Source organism: Tachyglossus aculeatus, chromosome X3, assembly GCF_015852505.1.
Source record: "Tachyglossus aculeatus isolate mTacAcu1 chromosome X3, mTacAcu1.pri, whole genome shotgun sequence".
NCBI lineage: Eukaryota > Metazoa > Chordata > Mammalia > Monotremata > Tachyglossidae > Tachyglossus > Tachyglossus aculeatus.
In genome coordinates this window covers 12,407,477-12,425,078 of record NC_052099.1, presented here as the reverse complement: position 1 = coordinate 12,425,078, position 17,602 = coordinate 12,407,477, and the positions used below count along the sequence as shown (strand labels likewise).

At 39.8% G+C, this 17,602-nt stretch overlaps 1 protein-coding gene across 5 annotated transcripts in view; it reads right to left on the bottom strand.

The window, feature by feature from the left end:
• Positions 1–17,602, bottom strand: part of PALM2AKAP2 (PALM2 and AKAP2 fusion) — a 467,268-nt gene that overhangs the window by 196,002 nt on the left and 253,664 nt on the right. For 4 of the 5 annotated variants that reach the window (XM_038770160.1, XM_038770162.1, XM_038770163.1 and 1 more), the window contains exons 7-8: positions 16,891–16,992; positions 9,731–10,435 (exon numbers count right to left, since the gene is read on the bottom strand). In XM_038770160.1, the coding sequence (XP_038626088.1) occupies positions 9,731–10,435; positions 16,891–16,992 (807 nt within the window). The remainder of the gene's footprint in view (positions 1–9,730; positions 10,436–16,890; positions 16,993–17,602) is intronic. The other variant, XM_038770164.1, reaches the window with a different exon arrangement.

The window sequence follows — 17,602 nt, the reverse complement described above, 5'->3', positions numbered from 1 at the left end:
GGGGAGGTGGGGAGAGGGGGAATGAATGCCCTGTTTTCATTGGCCTCTTTTTAGGGTTGTGTGGTTGTCACTCACACAATCTTTCAGGGCAAAGACTCCGAGCTACTCCGACCTACCCACCCTCTTGCATTGGCACGTGGATCAGAGAGTTCACATAGCTCACTGCAGCCTGAGCTTTGCTCTGGCAAGCAGAGAATGCTATTACTTTCAGAGGTTGGAGTCTCTCTCTCAGCACTCTGGAGAGGTAATAGGTGCAAATTAGTAAGATCTTTTCAACAGATTTATCACCCTCAGCTGTATCACTAAACCGGTTTCTGAAGATGCCATTTTATTTGGGCCAAGGTTATGGACAATCACCCTAATGAGATCCTTCTTGCTTTACAACTGAGTTACTACATTCTGTCCAGGTTTAGCTAGTAGGGTTTGAGTTTGGTTTTTTTTTGAAACGTGGGGTGGGGGGCTGCTGGGCAACTTTCTCTCTTTGAAGTTTTGTTTTCTATTGTACTGATATAGACAAACTAATTCAGGAGGAATTTTCATTAGATGTAAGGAAGAATTTTCCAGTAAAGGTTATTGATGGAGGTAAAGGAACATCCTTCCTTGGAGAGCTATGAAACTAACATAGACTCTCATTTGCTTCAGGAAAATGTGTAGTTGTACCTAAAGATAGGAGAAACACAAGGTCACCCTGCCTGTTTTTTTTAAATGATGTGTGATTCATCTGTTTGCACCTATAGAATGTTTGTGGCCCGAATTACAGTATAAGCTCCTTGTGGGGAGGGAACATGTAACATCATTATTCTGTCCTTCCCAAGCACCAAGTGGGAGCTTAATAAAATCTGCTGCTGTTACTGTTACTACTACTCAACTTGATAAAGAGGAAAAAATCACAGAAGATAAGTGGTTTATATTGTGCCAAAACCAGCAATCACTTCCACACATTTCATTTGCTTGAGATGGTTATCTTTTATTTAGCAAATGACTTGATGGAGTTGAAGTGTGTAGAAAAGGATAACTGATACTTTGTTGGAAAAAAGTCCACTTCTCTAGCTCTTTTTTTTTAAAAAATGAAACATGTATATTTAGCCATTCTTAGCATTATATGAATTAATGCTGGCTATTAATCATTTATTCATTTTTCCACACACTTGCTATTTCCAATTGTAGCTATGTATTTTCTTCCTGTTCCCATTATGGGCATACAATTTATGCCTGTCTGCTTCCCCCATTAGATTGCAAGCTCCTTAAGGGCAGAGACTGTTACTGTGATTCTTATTATACTCTTCCCAGCTCTTGGAGCAATGCTCTGCGATAAATGAACTGAATGAACTCTTATTTTATGGGGAATTTTCAAACATCCACCAAATGAACTGACGATGGAGTCTTCCACCAGTAATGACAGCTGAACCTTAGACCAGGCCTGAGATCCTGCACAGAGGAATTGATTCTAGTGATAGCGGCTTCATGGTACCATGCACACTCTGTCATCCCAGCCAATATGGTCCAGTTGGAGTGCAATGAGCAAGTAGGCAGGTAGGGGTGCTGCACATTGCAAAGTGCATTGTGCAGTCTTCCCTCACATTAACCAGCTATAGGCAGAACCAGGACTAGAACACAGGTCTCCTGATTCCCAGAGCAGCTGTGCTTTCCTCTGGACCAGTGGAGGAAAATGAGCTACAAAATGAGCTCGGGCAAAATGACATGCTTTTATAGCTCGTTTTATGGACAATTACCAGCTATCACTTAGAACAGTGCTTTGCACATAGTAAGCACTTAATAAATGCCATTATTATTATTATTCAGCAAAGACGTGATCTTACGGTCAATGCTGACGACATCATCAGATTGACTTTACAGTCTTGGTTCCGTGATCAAATACAATGCTAAATGTTATTAAATAACCAGTTATGTGCTAAGATTGTACAAGTTAAACTAATTCTCCTTAGGCAGCAAAGGCAGGAAGCAGAACTGTTAAAATTAATTATGCGATACTCTTTCTGCCTCTCATTAAAGAAGGAAGACATATTCTCTAACTCTGCATTTGGCAAAGTCCAGGCATTCTACCAAGCATTCTTCAAGGGACCTTGTCTTTAGACAAAGTTTTCATTTTTCCAAAGCATTTTTTATGTGAATTATTGCAATCTATCCTCCCAATAACCTTGTGGGTCAGGCATTCTCCCCAGATGCGGAAACTGAGGCACAGAGAGGTTAACTGACTCTTGGAGTCATCCAAGAGTTTAGAGGTAGAGTAAGCACTAGAACCCAGATCTCCTTACTCCCAGAGTCACAAGCTGTTGTCATTTCACCCCGCTGTCTCAAGACCTAAGAAGACAACTAATCATGTCTTTTGGGTTTTCTCTATCCAACCTAGCGAAGCAGCATGCCCTAGTGGAAAGAACACGGGCGTGGGAATCAGAGGACCTGGGTACTAATCCTGGCTCTGCCAATTGCTAGCTGTGTGACACTGGGCAAGTCACTTAACTTCTCTGTGTCTCAGTTCTCCTGTTCTCCCTCCTACTTAGACTGTGAGCCCCATGCAGGACAGGGACCATAACCAACCTAATTCACTTGTATCTACCCCCAGCGCTTAGAATACTGTTTGACACATAGTTAGTGCTTAACAACTACCATTAAAAAAATCTACACTGAAATGGAGATCCAGCAGTGATGACCACTAATTTGAATTTTCCAGTTTTGCTGATTCATGAATCAGATCAACCAATCTCTTCTTCACTCTCTGCTGGGTAGACACAATCATTGAAACATTCCCTGGTTCTAGACAGACACTGACAAATATACTAAACATCATCTCTAAGTAAGAGAGAAACGTCCATCTCACCGTACTGCCATGCATGTTAGTCTTGAGTTGGTCTCTTTCCTCAAACAGAAGAATGTGCTATATCCACGTTGTCAAGAAAGGCTCTGAGTGAGAAGAAGAGAGGTGACCATATACACACACATCAACATACAAAAACAGAAGTTGGGGAGTGAACAGAAACAAGAATGATGAGTTATTCATGTGCAACTATGGGTTTAATAAACAGCAGTGATTAGAACATAATGGGAACAAAAAATGGGGGTTAGTATTTATTTGTTAAGTGAATGGAGTAAGGTTACTCCAGTACGGCATGTTTTGCAGACCACAAAGTGTCCTGAAGAGTTGAAGCTGGAAAGAACCAGAGAACAGAGACACGGAGGTAGGTGCAGTGAAAAGGCAGTTTATTTTCTATTAATGCTGTACAGAGGAAAAGAGAGAAGCCACAGTTACAGCATGGCTGTCACTGGCAGTGTTATTTTCATTTTGTTTGTTTTTAATCTGAGGAAAACAGAACAGTCAAAGTACACTTCAGGTTACAAAGTACAGCAGCTATCCCCGAAAATTCTAATTCAGTGCCAGCACAACAGATTCCCTTCCACTTTCCCTCCCCAAGCCCCACCACTGACTTATTTACATAGGGCTCACAGACAGCGAGCTGCTAAAGCTGAAAATTCCCACCCACAACCTACATTCACGATAAAGCTGCATTTTACACAACATTTTCTTGAACCCCAAAAGAATGAGAATAGTCTACTTTGGGGACTTGAGAGAAAACTAAAAACCAGGTTTCACTCCCCCACCCATGCTGTCCAGAACCAAATTGTTTTTCTAAATTGACTTTGGGACTGGTATTTACCCTTGCTCTAATGCAGTATTGTTCGGGGATCTCTTATTGCACACTCGGTTGGTTGCTTGCCCTCCAAAAGATGACTCGGTCTCCTACCTCTTGTCTCTAAGCAGCACTGTGCCTTTACCCATAAGACACAAGCTAGATCGTGTTTTCCTTACAGGCACAATTGCATAGATCTCTGCTCACTAATCTTCTCATTGCATAGTTGCCCCTACGCAAGTGATGTGCCAGGGCTCATTAGAAATGATTGCTGAGCTTGACCGGGGCTTTTTTTTGAAAAAAGGATTTTGATTATGAACGACTCAAAACACCTGCTTGAGCCCCAAGGACTTAATTTGGGCAGGATCGCACTGGATTAGAGATTCCACATTTGATTTTGATGGACACACACACACACGGCCAGACAAATCTGGGGAAGAATCTGGTCTCTTTAGGTTGGAAGAAGCTTCCTGTCTTTGGGAAAAAGATCCTTTAAAGAGGTGCCGGACAGAGCTATGAGTCTTTGTGGCACTGACACAACTGTGGCACAGCTATGAAGGTGTATAAACTTGCCGATGAGAGAAACTCGTCTGGACTGTCCTTTTGCATTCCACTAAATGGATCTCAGAACTGTCGACTTCTGGATCTGAGCTGATGGAATCTGGCTGTGAGAATTGCGGGGAGGGAGGACGGCGAGGGGAGTGAGGGAGGGAACAATTCCTGAATAACTTTGGGACTGAATTTAGTTGGTCCCTGAACAGTACTGTGGTGTGGCAGTGGAGGAAGCTCTTTGACCTTCCCCCTGCCCTCTATGTTTAAGCTTAGCCTAGGTACTTGCCTTCCTGATAGAACACTTGTGTGCTTATCACCACTCCCAGTTACAATGGATTCCTACAGGAGTGGGATTCCCACAGAAAAAGTGCCCTTGAGGCCTAAGGGAAAGCCAGCAAAAACAAAGTAATTCTACAATTGGGAACTGTGAAATTTGGCAAAGACCTACAGCACATTTGAGAGCTTCTGAAGTGGTTTCCTCCTGGGCCAGAAAGATCTCACAGATACAGAACAATAATTTTTTCCATTTCTCACATAAAATCCTTTTGTATTCTCATTATTTACAAGGTAAGATCATTTGTATGAGGTTTATGCTGTGGTTTTATACATTTACTTGTAATGCTAAATTACTTCTTATAGCTTTTAGTTACACATGTGCTTCTAAAGCATCATTTTGCATGCACCATTAAAATCGACCATTAATTTGAATACCAGTGACCCTTACTGACCCTCAACACTGATGGTATCATTGCTCCTAAAGTATTCAGAAGAGTTTTATTTGGGCAAATCTTGGCCTTTAATGCCACATTCAATATCTCTACCTGCTATAAAAGTTAGTTTTTCATTCCTCTAAAGGAGAGACAGATTCCAGTTTATAAAAGACACGTTCGACATAATGGCACCTAAGTTAAGGCCAACGCTTGCTCAAAAAAGACTGCTGATTTCAATTAGCAGTGGGATGGGACCAGTGATCCCTGATAAAAAGATGTTCTGGGCTCGCTTCCGACCCTAAAGCCTAATTTAGCTTGCCTTTAACTTTCAGAAAGTTGAAGTTAGCGAGTGGAATTCCATTAAGGCTCAGAGCCCTCATCAGGGGGGCGGTGTTTTCAAACTCAAGCTCTTTACAGAATCCGTATTTCATTATAAAAATACTATTCCTTAAAAAATACATAAATGTTAAAATACTAGTCCTTTCACTCATTTACACAGCTTGCCACCAATGTTAGATTACAGGAATGGAAAGCATCTCTCGCTTCAGATCAAGTTCTGTACCTTACAGTAGCATAGCTTCAGGCCATCTCCTTTTGTGCCTATTAAAAAATATTTCATAGACTCAACTGCAGTGCTTGACGACTGCAGTCAAAATGACTGCATTTCACCAGTTAAACTGTAGTAATCTGCAGGGTCAGTGTTGTAAGATACTGCACACTCAAAAGGGAAGGCAGAATGAGTCTAATTAGTGCAAATGCCAAAGTTCTGCCCAAACTATGCCCACTGTTGATCACTTGAGCTACCACCACAAGGGATCCTTTTGAAGATCGGGGTACTTTTGTGAGTTCAGTCACAAGTTGGGCTCGGATAGATTTCTAATGGGGTGTGAAAGAGAATGTTGTGTTTAACAGCTTAGAAATACAGCCTGCATTATTGAAAAGGACAGAAAAGAAGAAAAATAAAGAGTGCTAAGGCAATCTTTCAAATTGCACATCAGACCTATTTTCTCATTCATCGGAATAACATCACAAAGGCAAATCAGATAAGTTCTGTAAACATATATGATACGGTACATTAGCCACGGCAAAATGGAAAGAAATCCACCCTGTAATTCTTTTCTTTCTGTGTTTATGTTCTGCTGCTCAAACAGGATTGCCTGACCACTAGAGGTTTTTCTGGTTTTTAAAAAATGCAGAATCTTGCAAAGGACAGCCCCAGGTGAAAGCAATGGACAATATGAAGGGGAAAAAGACCTATAACTCAATGTATAGAAATTTAGAAAGTCTAAAATGTAAAAAAAAGAGATTTATTTGTTTCTTTTCCTGTTTAGTAAAAGAGAACATTGAAAAGTTAGTTTGTAGAAAAGTTAAGGCTAACCAGTTCATTGTTGATTTCCCACTACTGTAAAGATTGTTTCACGCTGTACTTTTAACCTTTTATGCCTTTAGTCAATTGGCAAATGGAAGTTGAGTTCCCTTAAGTAAATGAACAAGGACAGAAATCTTTTTGAAGACCCCCACTGAAATCTCCCTCTGCACCCTTTATGAAGTGGGGCCTTGTTCCACTGCTGATTGTGCATTTTCATGTTGCATTTCTAGGATTTTTTTTTAAAAGGTAACCAGATACGGTACATTGCTAAGTCAACACTGACCGTCTAGGAAGAAATATTGAAATAAAACAGATACTCTTCATTGTACTAGGCTTGAGATAAAAAATGCTAATTTTCAGAAGATGTAGGGAGACAAAAAATTCTCCCAACAGTTCAGGTAGTATATTCAAACTGGTCAGTGAAACACTCCCCCTTTTTTGGCTTTCTTTCTCACAACTAAGAAATCAGTCAATCAAAAGTAAAAAGGGGTTTCATTGGCCCTTAGTCTAAAAAGCGGTGTTTGTTTCTGCTTTAGAACTGGACAATTAAGTACTAGTTCATTTAAGTGAGGGACCTTATATTTATGATAACACAATGAAATATATTCCTAGTGCATTAGTGATTCTCTTGGAAGTTGTATTACTTTCTTAGGCGTCTAGGGAACTATTTAGTAAATTACCTTCATTTAGTTCACTAAAGAGTTAATGCTCCTTTCAAAAGTGTCTGAGGGGAGTATTTTACATGCTGGGAGAGTTGGATTCAGGACGTTTCACACGGGAAGATGAATAAAAATTCTACTTTACTGGGAATTTTTAAGTCTATGACTGATAGCTTTAGGCCTGAAGAGAAATGAGATTTTCCGAACCTTGCTCTTCTAAAAGAATGTGTACAAAACAACAGATTGTGGAAACAACAGAAACTTTATTTTAGCCAGATGTGTGGTTCAAATCTGAATACTGAGCATCACTGGGGGCCAGGGACTCTGTCTGGCCTACCCCAGGGCTTAGCGCAGTGCTTGACACATAGTAAGCACTTAAATACCACAATTATTATCATTATTTTTGTTATTCCACACAGATACAGATTTGACTACACTCTTTTGCTTGTTTTAGTTTCCTGCCCTAGGAACTCTAATGTGAGCATCACTCTCTGATTGACAGATTCTATTTTGCATTTTTCCTACCTACTGCTGCCTTCTTGGTAGGCTCAGGACAGCCACTGGATTCCAGGCAGGCTGACAGCCCTGCTGCTGACCATCCAGATGGGGAGAGATTAGACAAGAGAGGAAACTGGGATGTTGCTTCTGCTCTATCCTTGGAACAGAAAAGCTAGGTTGCAAGGAGAGCTCATTTGTTTGAACATAATAAGGATTTTCCACAGGCTTCTCCTTTTCTTCCATGGGGCAACTGCAAAGAGCCCAAATCTAAAACTGCAAATACTTTCAAATCTTTAACATGTAAGAGGAAAATGATCAACCTGTCCAGGCAGCACCTGTCCTTCAGACAAGCTTCCAAGTTAATCAGGAGCCCCACGTAAAGATGCAATCTCACAGGAAAAAAACAAAACAAAACATACATCCCTGTAGGAGCTCAACAAAACAGGTTTTAGCCTTTTCTTGCTAGAATGGGATACAAAGCTCTAATGGTCCATCCCCATTTCATTTAATTTAAAATGAGAATGCAAACACTTGCACTGTGAAGAAACATGGATTTTGCAATATTTTTGAAATGGAAATCTGATTGGGCCAGATACTTGCCTCTTATTTTAATGTGGGTTAATCGCTTGTTCTTAGTTTCTCTTTGCCTTATTTTGTCTAGTTGTAAATGAATGACTAGATATCATTCCAGAATGTCAATGCACATTATCTACTGATTGTGAGCCTTTGGGACAATTCAAAAACACCATAGAGATGACAGTTATACTTCTTGTGATACCATCTTAGAAAAAGAGAAGACTTTACTTTCCTAAAGTGAATGAAAGTAATATCAACCCAGTGAATTCTAAGTGATGGCTTCAGGCTATAACATAAACACATCTGAGAGTATTGCTTGGGAAAGAATTAGCCCACATTACAGTCTCATGCCATTTCCCATTGCTTTCAATTGTATTACTGTACGACATTATATGAGGTTTGGACTTAAGTAACTTAACTCTTGTGGAAAGACAGGTCCATCTTAGTCTTTTCAGAAGGGAGGGGCAGTTGAGATCACTAATTAAATTTACCTTGAGAAATGATCTCTCATTGGGACAGAAAGAAAAGAGCACAGAGGAAGGAATCTGTTGAATCAGACGGGCAGAGTGAACAATTAATGCAGTAAAAGCACCATCTATATTGGAGTAGAAACATCATAGAAAGTACTTCAGATTGGAAAGACTGTTTAAGAAATATGAGCACGTCAAAGACACTTTCTCAAAATAACCTCTTAGAAGAAAATACATTAACATGGTCAGGAACTATAACTTTGCCACAAAAAAGAAAAACATTCTTAAATCGCAAGATTTACATTTTTGTTGCTGGAATAGGGACTATGAACTTGGGTTCGTTTAATCTGAGGTTGGAATAATTTAGCAATAAACCCGATCTAAAACACTACTTTATGTTTCATGTCCTTAAAAAATAGAATGTGGTATTTCCCAAACACAGGAATCAACAGATAGGCTATTTCAATAGACAGAGACAGTTCCTGATAGATGACTTTTATCAATACCGAAATTTCAATTGTCATGTTCATTTCTGTTTGAACAGTAGGAGAGACAAAGATACACAATACTGTAATTTGGAAGCTGACATAAGGCAAAAAGCATCATCCTTGATGTGTTAGATTAAGGTCCATTTTGAACTACACCCATAACTACCAAACTCAGTGTCATGTGAAATGTAACAATGGAGGCTAGCTTGACAAGAGGCATGATGCAAACATTCTAGGGGAGCGGTTGTCCCTAAATTTACAAAACACACCACAAAATGAAAAGTACACATATGAATGTATAAAAAACTGATGAAATGCAATTTTAAGATTACTGTGTATTTGACCACTGGGACTAGTAGTTCGAAGCAAAGCCTTAAATAAGTCGATCAAATCTTCCAAACACAAACTAAAAGTGTGAGGGGAGTGGGGAAACCAGTTCTTAAAACTGCAAGACAAATATGAAACACTATATGTACTTTGTCCTTTGCTTGGGGAATGCTGGAAGAAAATGAAGCAGCAGTACATTTCGAGGAGGAAAAAAGGAAGGGTGCTATACAGTTCGGCTTGTTGAGAAATGAGAAATCAAAGCAATCCAACTGCAAGGCAATGAAGGTGCTCACTTCCAGGTCACAGTATTGGAGTTAGTAGTATAGTGAGGTGTAAGTAACTGATGGAGAAAGAAAAGGCTGCTCAGAAGAGGAAGGAAGAAAGAAGTGGTCACATGACAACACAGCATTGACAGCGCTTTTTCTTTTGTGTACCTGGAACTGGTTCGATGGACAGGCTCTCTTCCTTCCCTTCTGGAGACGAGGGCTCAGTGGTGTCTGAGATGGGCCTCCCGGAGACCAGTTCGGCTGCATTTCCATCAATGGTGGACACATCCGTCACAGTCTTCTCTCGCAGTGACTTCTCGTCATCTTCATCGATGAGGACGAGTTCTGCCTTGATGGTTTCATCGTAGCCTAGCACCTTTTTCGTCTCCTCTTCGTCCTCGATATTTTGGTAGCCCATAAAAATCATGGTTACTGGCTGATCCAAACTTGCTTCCCGAACTTTGGCTCCAGAGATTTTTGCCTCAGATTCTGCCGTCTCAGTAAGATCTTTCCTAGGTTTCTGTACCATTTCTAACTTGGCCTCCTTGCAAAGCATTTGTTCCTTTGCACGACTCAGGTTCCCATCTGCTATTACAGTCCTCTCTGACCCACTCTTTCTTTCATGCCCTCCTTTTATGCTTGATTGTCCAGCTTTTTGTATGAGTTCATCTACATCCTTTGAGCTTAATTTGTGCACTCCATTTTCTACTACTGTGCCTCCTGAATGCACCTCATAGACTACTTTGGTACCATCATCATAGACTTTGACTCCTTTCTGATGGACCCCCTCTGGGCCAATGGTTGATGTAGAGAGAATCCTGGTCTCTCCAGTTTGTTTGTCTTTCTCCAAATTAATTTCCATGGCGTACACAGCTTGAATGAAAACAAGAGAGGAAGTGCATGTTACAACAAAAAAAGCCAGTGAATGGTTAATTGCCAAACAGACAAAAAAAGGACCCTGCCCTTTTTCCAACAAGCTATACTTAAGAGCCAGGCGTCCTGCATGTTAGATTGGGGTGCATATTGTGAATAGAGGTAGTTATACAATACAGCAGTCTGTGCATCTGAGACATTCAAACAGCGACCATATATCAATGGCATTCATCTTATCAGATCTGTGGGAAGGAGGTTCATTAAGATAGGACCCCAGAGACTATTTTGATTCAGTGAAATGAAACACGACATGACAACATGCAAATTCACTTTTATTCTTCAGCTTACCTCAGGCCAATAGGAGACTAGGAAACCCCAAAAAGCACTTCATTTTTATGCTTACTAAACTCTAATGCCTCACATATCAAATCTCTTTTGCCAATTTCCCTCCACCTTCTCTGCCTGAGTCTACACATCATCACTCTTGCAACATACTTCACACTAAACGTTCTACTCTGAAAAAAGTTACGTAAAATGTTTTACAAGTTGTGAAAATCTTCAAGTGATATGCTGTTGAATACTGAAGACATTTGTTTTTTTCCTAGAGAACTAGAAGAGAATCAAAGAAATTAAAATGATCAAGGATAATAGCATCTGCACAAATTTGGATTTGAAGAGAAAAGGTCATTGAAGAGTTAGTTTAAGGGTCCAACTTTGCAGTCACTTCTCTCTGCCCAGTATGTCACTGCTGAAAAGGTGCAGAGAAATCACAGTGGAAACCAGTGATCAACACTGGATGGAACTGTTGGAACTTTTCTCTACTCACTATTAAAGGAATTCTGTTCTAAACGTCAGACTTGAAGACCAGATAATCCACTTGTTGCTTGTCATTTTCCAACAAGACTGTGGAGCAAAGTCAGTACTTGAGCTTTTAGACATCAGTTGGAAAGGCCTCCTGATTGGTGGCTAAGAGCATTACTTATCAAGATGAAAATGTTGTGTTAGTTTTACTCAAGAGACATAATAGTCAGCCAAAATTTGCTCATGTATAAACATACACACACACATCTTAGCAATTATTGAGGGAAAGTACAGGTTAGCTGTGACAAGACTTGCCAACACTCTCATTACATTTCCATTTTACTCCTTGAATCTCAGATATTTCCCTCGGGTGGTGTGGTCCTTTATAAATCAATACAATCCTTGGACTGTTTAAAGACACAGTCTCAAAATGTCTCAGTTTGAGCCCAATTCTCCCTTTCCTTCAGTTACATTTTGCTTCCATTTTGCACAGACACTTGGGACATACTCCTAGATATGAGAGCTAAACATTTCTATTAAGGTCATAAGAACTGGAATAACTCATTTATTCTCCAGAGATAAATATTGGTATGATGATACTCAAATTAGATATAGTAATGTGAAAAGCAATATAAATCTCTACACCATTATTTTCTGCAATCGTCACACTCCTATGGTGCCAGATCTTTCTACTTTCATTCTTCATACACTTACATAATTTTACATTGTCAGAATAAATCACTCTTCATTGATCCTAGGTCATCATAGTTCATCTGCATGATTTCTTCCAGATAAGATATAGCTGATATAGGAAAGGCATAAACGATCTGAACTTCCCTGATTTTCTGGATCTTCATGGTAAAATATTAGCAGAAATGCTAGAAGAGAATAGGGTATACAATCTTTCTCCAATCACTTGGAGTAAAGAACCATATTTATTCTCCCTTTCTAAAAACATTTGCCCCTCCTTCTCCCATCCATGACTGCCATCTTCAAACCTCTCACTCACTAATTGCTCCTTTCGCATTGTCTTTCAAACACTCCCATGTATTCCCTATCCTTAAAAATATCCTCTCTGGATCCCACTGCACCATCCAGTTATTGCCCCATTTCCCTCCTCCCATTCCTGTCTAAACTCCTCAAACTGGTGGTATATACCTGCTGCCCTTATTTCCACTCCTTTAACTCCCTTCTTTACCCTCTAAATCCAGTTTCCACTTCTTTCACTCCATTGACATAGCCCTCTCCAAGGTCAACAATAACCTATTTCTAGTCAAATCAAATGGACCCTACTCTGTCCTAAGCCTCCTCAACCTGCTGGTTGTTTTTGACACGGGAATATTCTATCTCCTGGAAACACTACCTATCCTTGGATTCTGACACAATTCTCTCCTGGATTTCCTCTTACCCCTCTCTGGCAAATCCTTTATGGACTCTTCCTCTGCTTTCCACCCCATCTACCCCACAACTGTGGGTGTTCCTCGAGCCTCTGTTCTGGGTCCCCCCTCATTTCAAATTACATTTACTCCCAGGGGGACTCCATCCATTCCTACAGCTTCAACTACCACTTCTATGTGACTGACTCTCAAATCTACCTCACTAATCTCTCCCTCCCTTTCTCTATAGTTTTGCATCGTCTCCTGCTTCCAGAACAGCTTTACATGGATGTGTCTCTAACCCCTCAATGTCAATATGTCCAAAAGTGAATTCATCTTCCCTTCCAAATCATCGCCTCCATTTAATTGTCCCATTACAATTGACAATACCACCTCCTCCCCAATCTCTCATGCTTGTAACCTTGGCATTATCCTTGACTCCTCCCTCTCATTCAACTCTCATCTTCAGTCTGTCACCAAATCCTTTTGATTTTGCCACCACAACATTTTCAGAATCTGTCCCTTCCTTTCTATCCTAACAGCCACCATACTGGTTCACGCATTTGCAATATCCCAACTTGATCAGTCCCTCTAGACTGTAAGCTCATTATGGGAAGGAAATGTGCTAATTCTGTTGTGTTGCACTTTCCCAAGCACTAGTACAGTGCTCTGCACATAGTAAGTGCTCAATGAATACATTGATGAATTGATTAGCCACTGCATAAGTCTAACTGCTGATCTCCCTGCCTTCTATCTCTCCCCTCTCCAGTCCATACTTCACTCTGCTGCCCATACTATTTTTCTAAAATGTTGCATACATCTCTACACTGCTCACAATCCTCCAAGGATTGCCCATTCTTCTTCTCATCAAGCCGAAAGTTCCGACCATTAGCTTTAAGATACTGAATCAATCCTCTTCCTCCTTATCCACTCTCTTCTTTCACTACATCCTAGCTTGCACTCTTTATTCTTTGTCCTCCTCTCTTCCAACACTGATCTCTTGCTCATCATCTCACCCCTAAATGGAGTTCCCTCCCTCTTCATATCCAACAGACCACTGCCCACCTCATCTTCAAAGCCCTTCCAAGAAAACACCTTTTCCGAGAATCTTCCCCAAGAATCTCTCATCTCTCCACTTTATGTCCCCTTGCTGCTACTTTAGCCCTTCTGTGCCACCTAAGCACCTCCACAGTACTTAATGTCATTATATGCTCTATTACTTCCTCCCAACAATACTTTATTTAAATGTCTTTTACTCCTACTAAAATGTAGGCTTCTTAATGGCAGGAATCATGCCTACTAATTCTACTACACTCTCCAAAGTGCCTACTTCAGTCTACTGCATGAGAAACAGCATGGCCTAGTGGAAAGAGCATGGGCTTGGGAATCAGAGGACATGGGTTTGAATCCAGGCTCTGCCAATTGCTTGCTATGTGACCTTGGGCAGATCACTTAACTTCTCTTTCCCTCAGTTCTCCTGTTATCCCCCCTACTTAGACTGTGAGCCCCATGTAGGCCAGGGATTGTGTCCAAACTAATTCACTTGTATCTAACCCAGTGCTTAGAACAGTGTTTGACACAAAGTAGGCACTTAACAAATACCATAACACAAACCAGCAAACAAGCAGTAGGTGCTCAACAAATGTTATTGATTGATAATGATATATCTGTCTGGAAATGGATGTTTTATTACCATCTTTTAACTGACATAAAGGAGCAGAGAAACTGGGGTACTTCATTACCCCAGATGATACACGGGAATGCTGAAAAATAAGCAAGAGCTAAATCAAGCAGAGTGTGGAAAGAACACGAGCTTGGGAGTCAGAGGACCTGGGTTCTAATCCCCCTTAATAAAGTAGAAAATTTTCTTCTAGGAGGATCTTTGACTATTTCAAAGAAATTGATATAAAATAGGTAAGCATTTTTACTTCATGGGATAATGCAAGTTTTACTCTCCCTATAACAATTTAGAACACATCTCATTATTATTATTGTACAGATACATGAAAGGATACAACGAAAAATATATTTCTTTCCCCAACCATTCCTTCAGTACAACAAGAAACTTGAAATTCCACAATCTTTCTATTCATCTTGACATCACTTAGGTGGGCAAACAAGGAAGTCTAATTATAGGCATTGAAGCGTTAGAAATCATTTGACATGTTTTGAGTAAGAATGATATACCTGATACCCAGTTATGGGAACATTTTGCTAAAACCATACTAATAGTGAAAAGGGAGGCATAAATGCTGAGCTATGTATGCAGTTTTGCATCTTCTCTAGATTCTTCTATTAGTTCATATAGATATTGCTATAGTGGCATTTTCAGCATAGTGAAGACTTACACTGTCAGCAACCAGCAGCAGCATTTTCAAATACAAAATATGCTATCTTGAAACAGATACCAGTATGTATACAGCATATGTACAAATAAACCTCACTTCTTATAAATGCCATTTGTCGAGGAAAACACACATGCTTTACCCAGTGAAAACTAACTTCTTCAGAAGACCCACACTGTTCCATTTGAAATCACAATCCAATATCTCAAACATGGTCTGCACCTCTTCTGCCATCACTGGAACAGTTCAAAATGACATACAGCTGTTAGGAGACTGGTGGAGAAGGGTGTGTGGTTTGGAAATTAAGGAAGAGAAAAACATCGGGAACATTAATAAAACAGTACATAATAATGAAGGAAAGGAGCCATCATCTACGAACAGTTAATTATTGTGCTCACCCTATGGGCATTTTAGCTTTCTATTTGACTGTGAAGGGAGTCTCAAGTATATGCAGATTCATTCCTTCAATCATATTTATTGAGTGCTTACTGTGTGCAGAGCACTGTACTAAGCTCTTGGGAAGTACAAGTTGGCAACATACAGAGACGGTTCCTACCCAACAATGGGCTCACAGTCTGTGCAGATAAATCGCTTATTATAGACATGATACATATATATATATGTATAATAATAATAATAATAATGGTATTTGTTAAGCACTTACTATGTGCCAAGCACCGTTCTAAGCATGCATATATATCTCACATACATTAGATATATAAATATATTTACTAGACTACAGTCATAAATGCACAGGATAGCCGGGTACAGACATATTCAGAACTAATCAGTACAAGAAAACCTATGCAATTTGTAATATCATTACCTTTCCTAACCTGTGGCTTTGTGTTGTTATGACTGCTAAATAGATATTGAGTTACACTTCTTTTAATATACGTAGATCAGAAAATGCTCTGGGATACAAGGTGCAAAGTAATTCTAACATACTATTAGATTATCATATGCTACCATTTCATGATGCCTGCAGGATATTCAATCCATAAATCTTACTTGCATTCTTTTATTGATAGTCCTATGTTACGGTGGTTGGCATTTATGCAACTTGACAGTCTGACAGATACATTACATTTCTTTAAATCCACAAGAAAAAACAAGCACATAATGTAATATAATAATGTTCATCAAATTGGTACGATTTTTCTACTTTATCAATGCCTGAGGCTGATAAATTATTCTACAGACCTTACCCCACACATTTATTTACAGACACTCATTCAGATACTCATGAAATAGTCATGGTATTTCAGTATTTATATCTATCTCCCCCAACTCTTTTTCCTTCATGTCCATCTCTACTCATCTTTCCTTCACTGTTTCATTCCTTTTCTCCCACTCCAAATTATAGTCCCTTGTCCAGGAAGCTGTGATTGAGTGATTCACAGATGATGCTACTGATGATACACATGTAGATGTATATATACACACATTTTTTCCAAGGGATTAGGCAACAAGGTAAAATAAAAAACTGAAAAATGTTTGTGACAAATATCAAACTATAATCTCTTTCAGGTTTCGTCTTGGGTATCCAATTTCGACTCATCAGAGTTATGATGATTTTAAGGGTGAAGGTTTTCCGTTGGAGTATACGAACTTCAACAAATGATAGAGATAAATATAACTAAGGAAGAAAAGAGGGAAATGAATACATTCTGCATCACTGGGGAAAACCCTCAGATTGATTTAGCTGTCGGTCTCAGTTTTGGTTACAAAATCGTGATCATGTGACAGTCTTTCCTCTTGGGTGCCATATTGTATAGTTTTCACTCTGTAGAGCTCGACCTGAGTAGATTCCAAAGAACAGAGCCCTAAGTGCTTAGGCATCAATGAGTCCATTAAAGTTCCAGTACCGATAAATTAAAGAAAGACATTGGCCTAGACCTGACTAAAAAACACAGATGTCCTTGAGACTTACCAGCTACGCCACTTGCTCTGTCTCTCCCAGGAGATGGTTCAGCTGTTCGAGTGTAGAGCTTTGGTAAATCAGGAAGTTGAGAGCAAATGTGATTTACTGCATCTGGGATCCAAAAACAGGGAATACAGTTAGGCACAGTGTTTGGAGGCCCAGTAGCTTCATCGCTTAGGCAGCAGTGTTAACTTATCAGCCACACATAATAGAGGGCAGAGCTTTCCACTGAATAACTGGATCAAGATAAACAAAGTGTAAAGTCATTTGCCAGGGGATTGATAGTCAATAGAATAGCTGAGGTAGGAGAGAATTGGTTCAGATGACTCAAGCACAATGGACTTACATGCATTAAACTATTTGTCAGGGCTTTCTGGGTTTCAGTCCGGGGGGGAAAAAAAAGGAAGTGATAGGGAGTCTCATATGCCAGATAAACCTGCTGGCATTGATGTAAAGGATAACAAGCTCAGAAATGTCCAAAAAGGTACATATTTAAAAGTGCTTTTCGAAATGATCCTCTGAATTGGATATGCCATCTCTTTCTTGAATCCTGGAACTCACTCTGGCCCTCTTCATTAAAGTGGCCCAGGATACGGGTTCCATTTCCAATTCTGTAGCGAGTTGGGATAATTCAGCTGCAAAAGCAAAAATATGGATTCTACCTGATGACATACACCAACTCATCCCGGACTACTGTATCGTCATACTCTCCTATCCATAA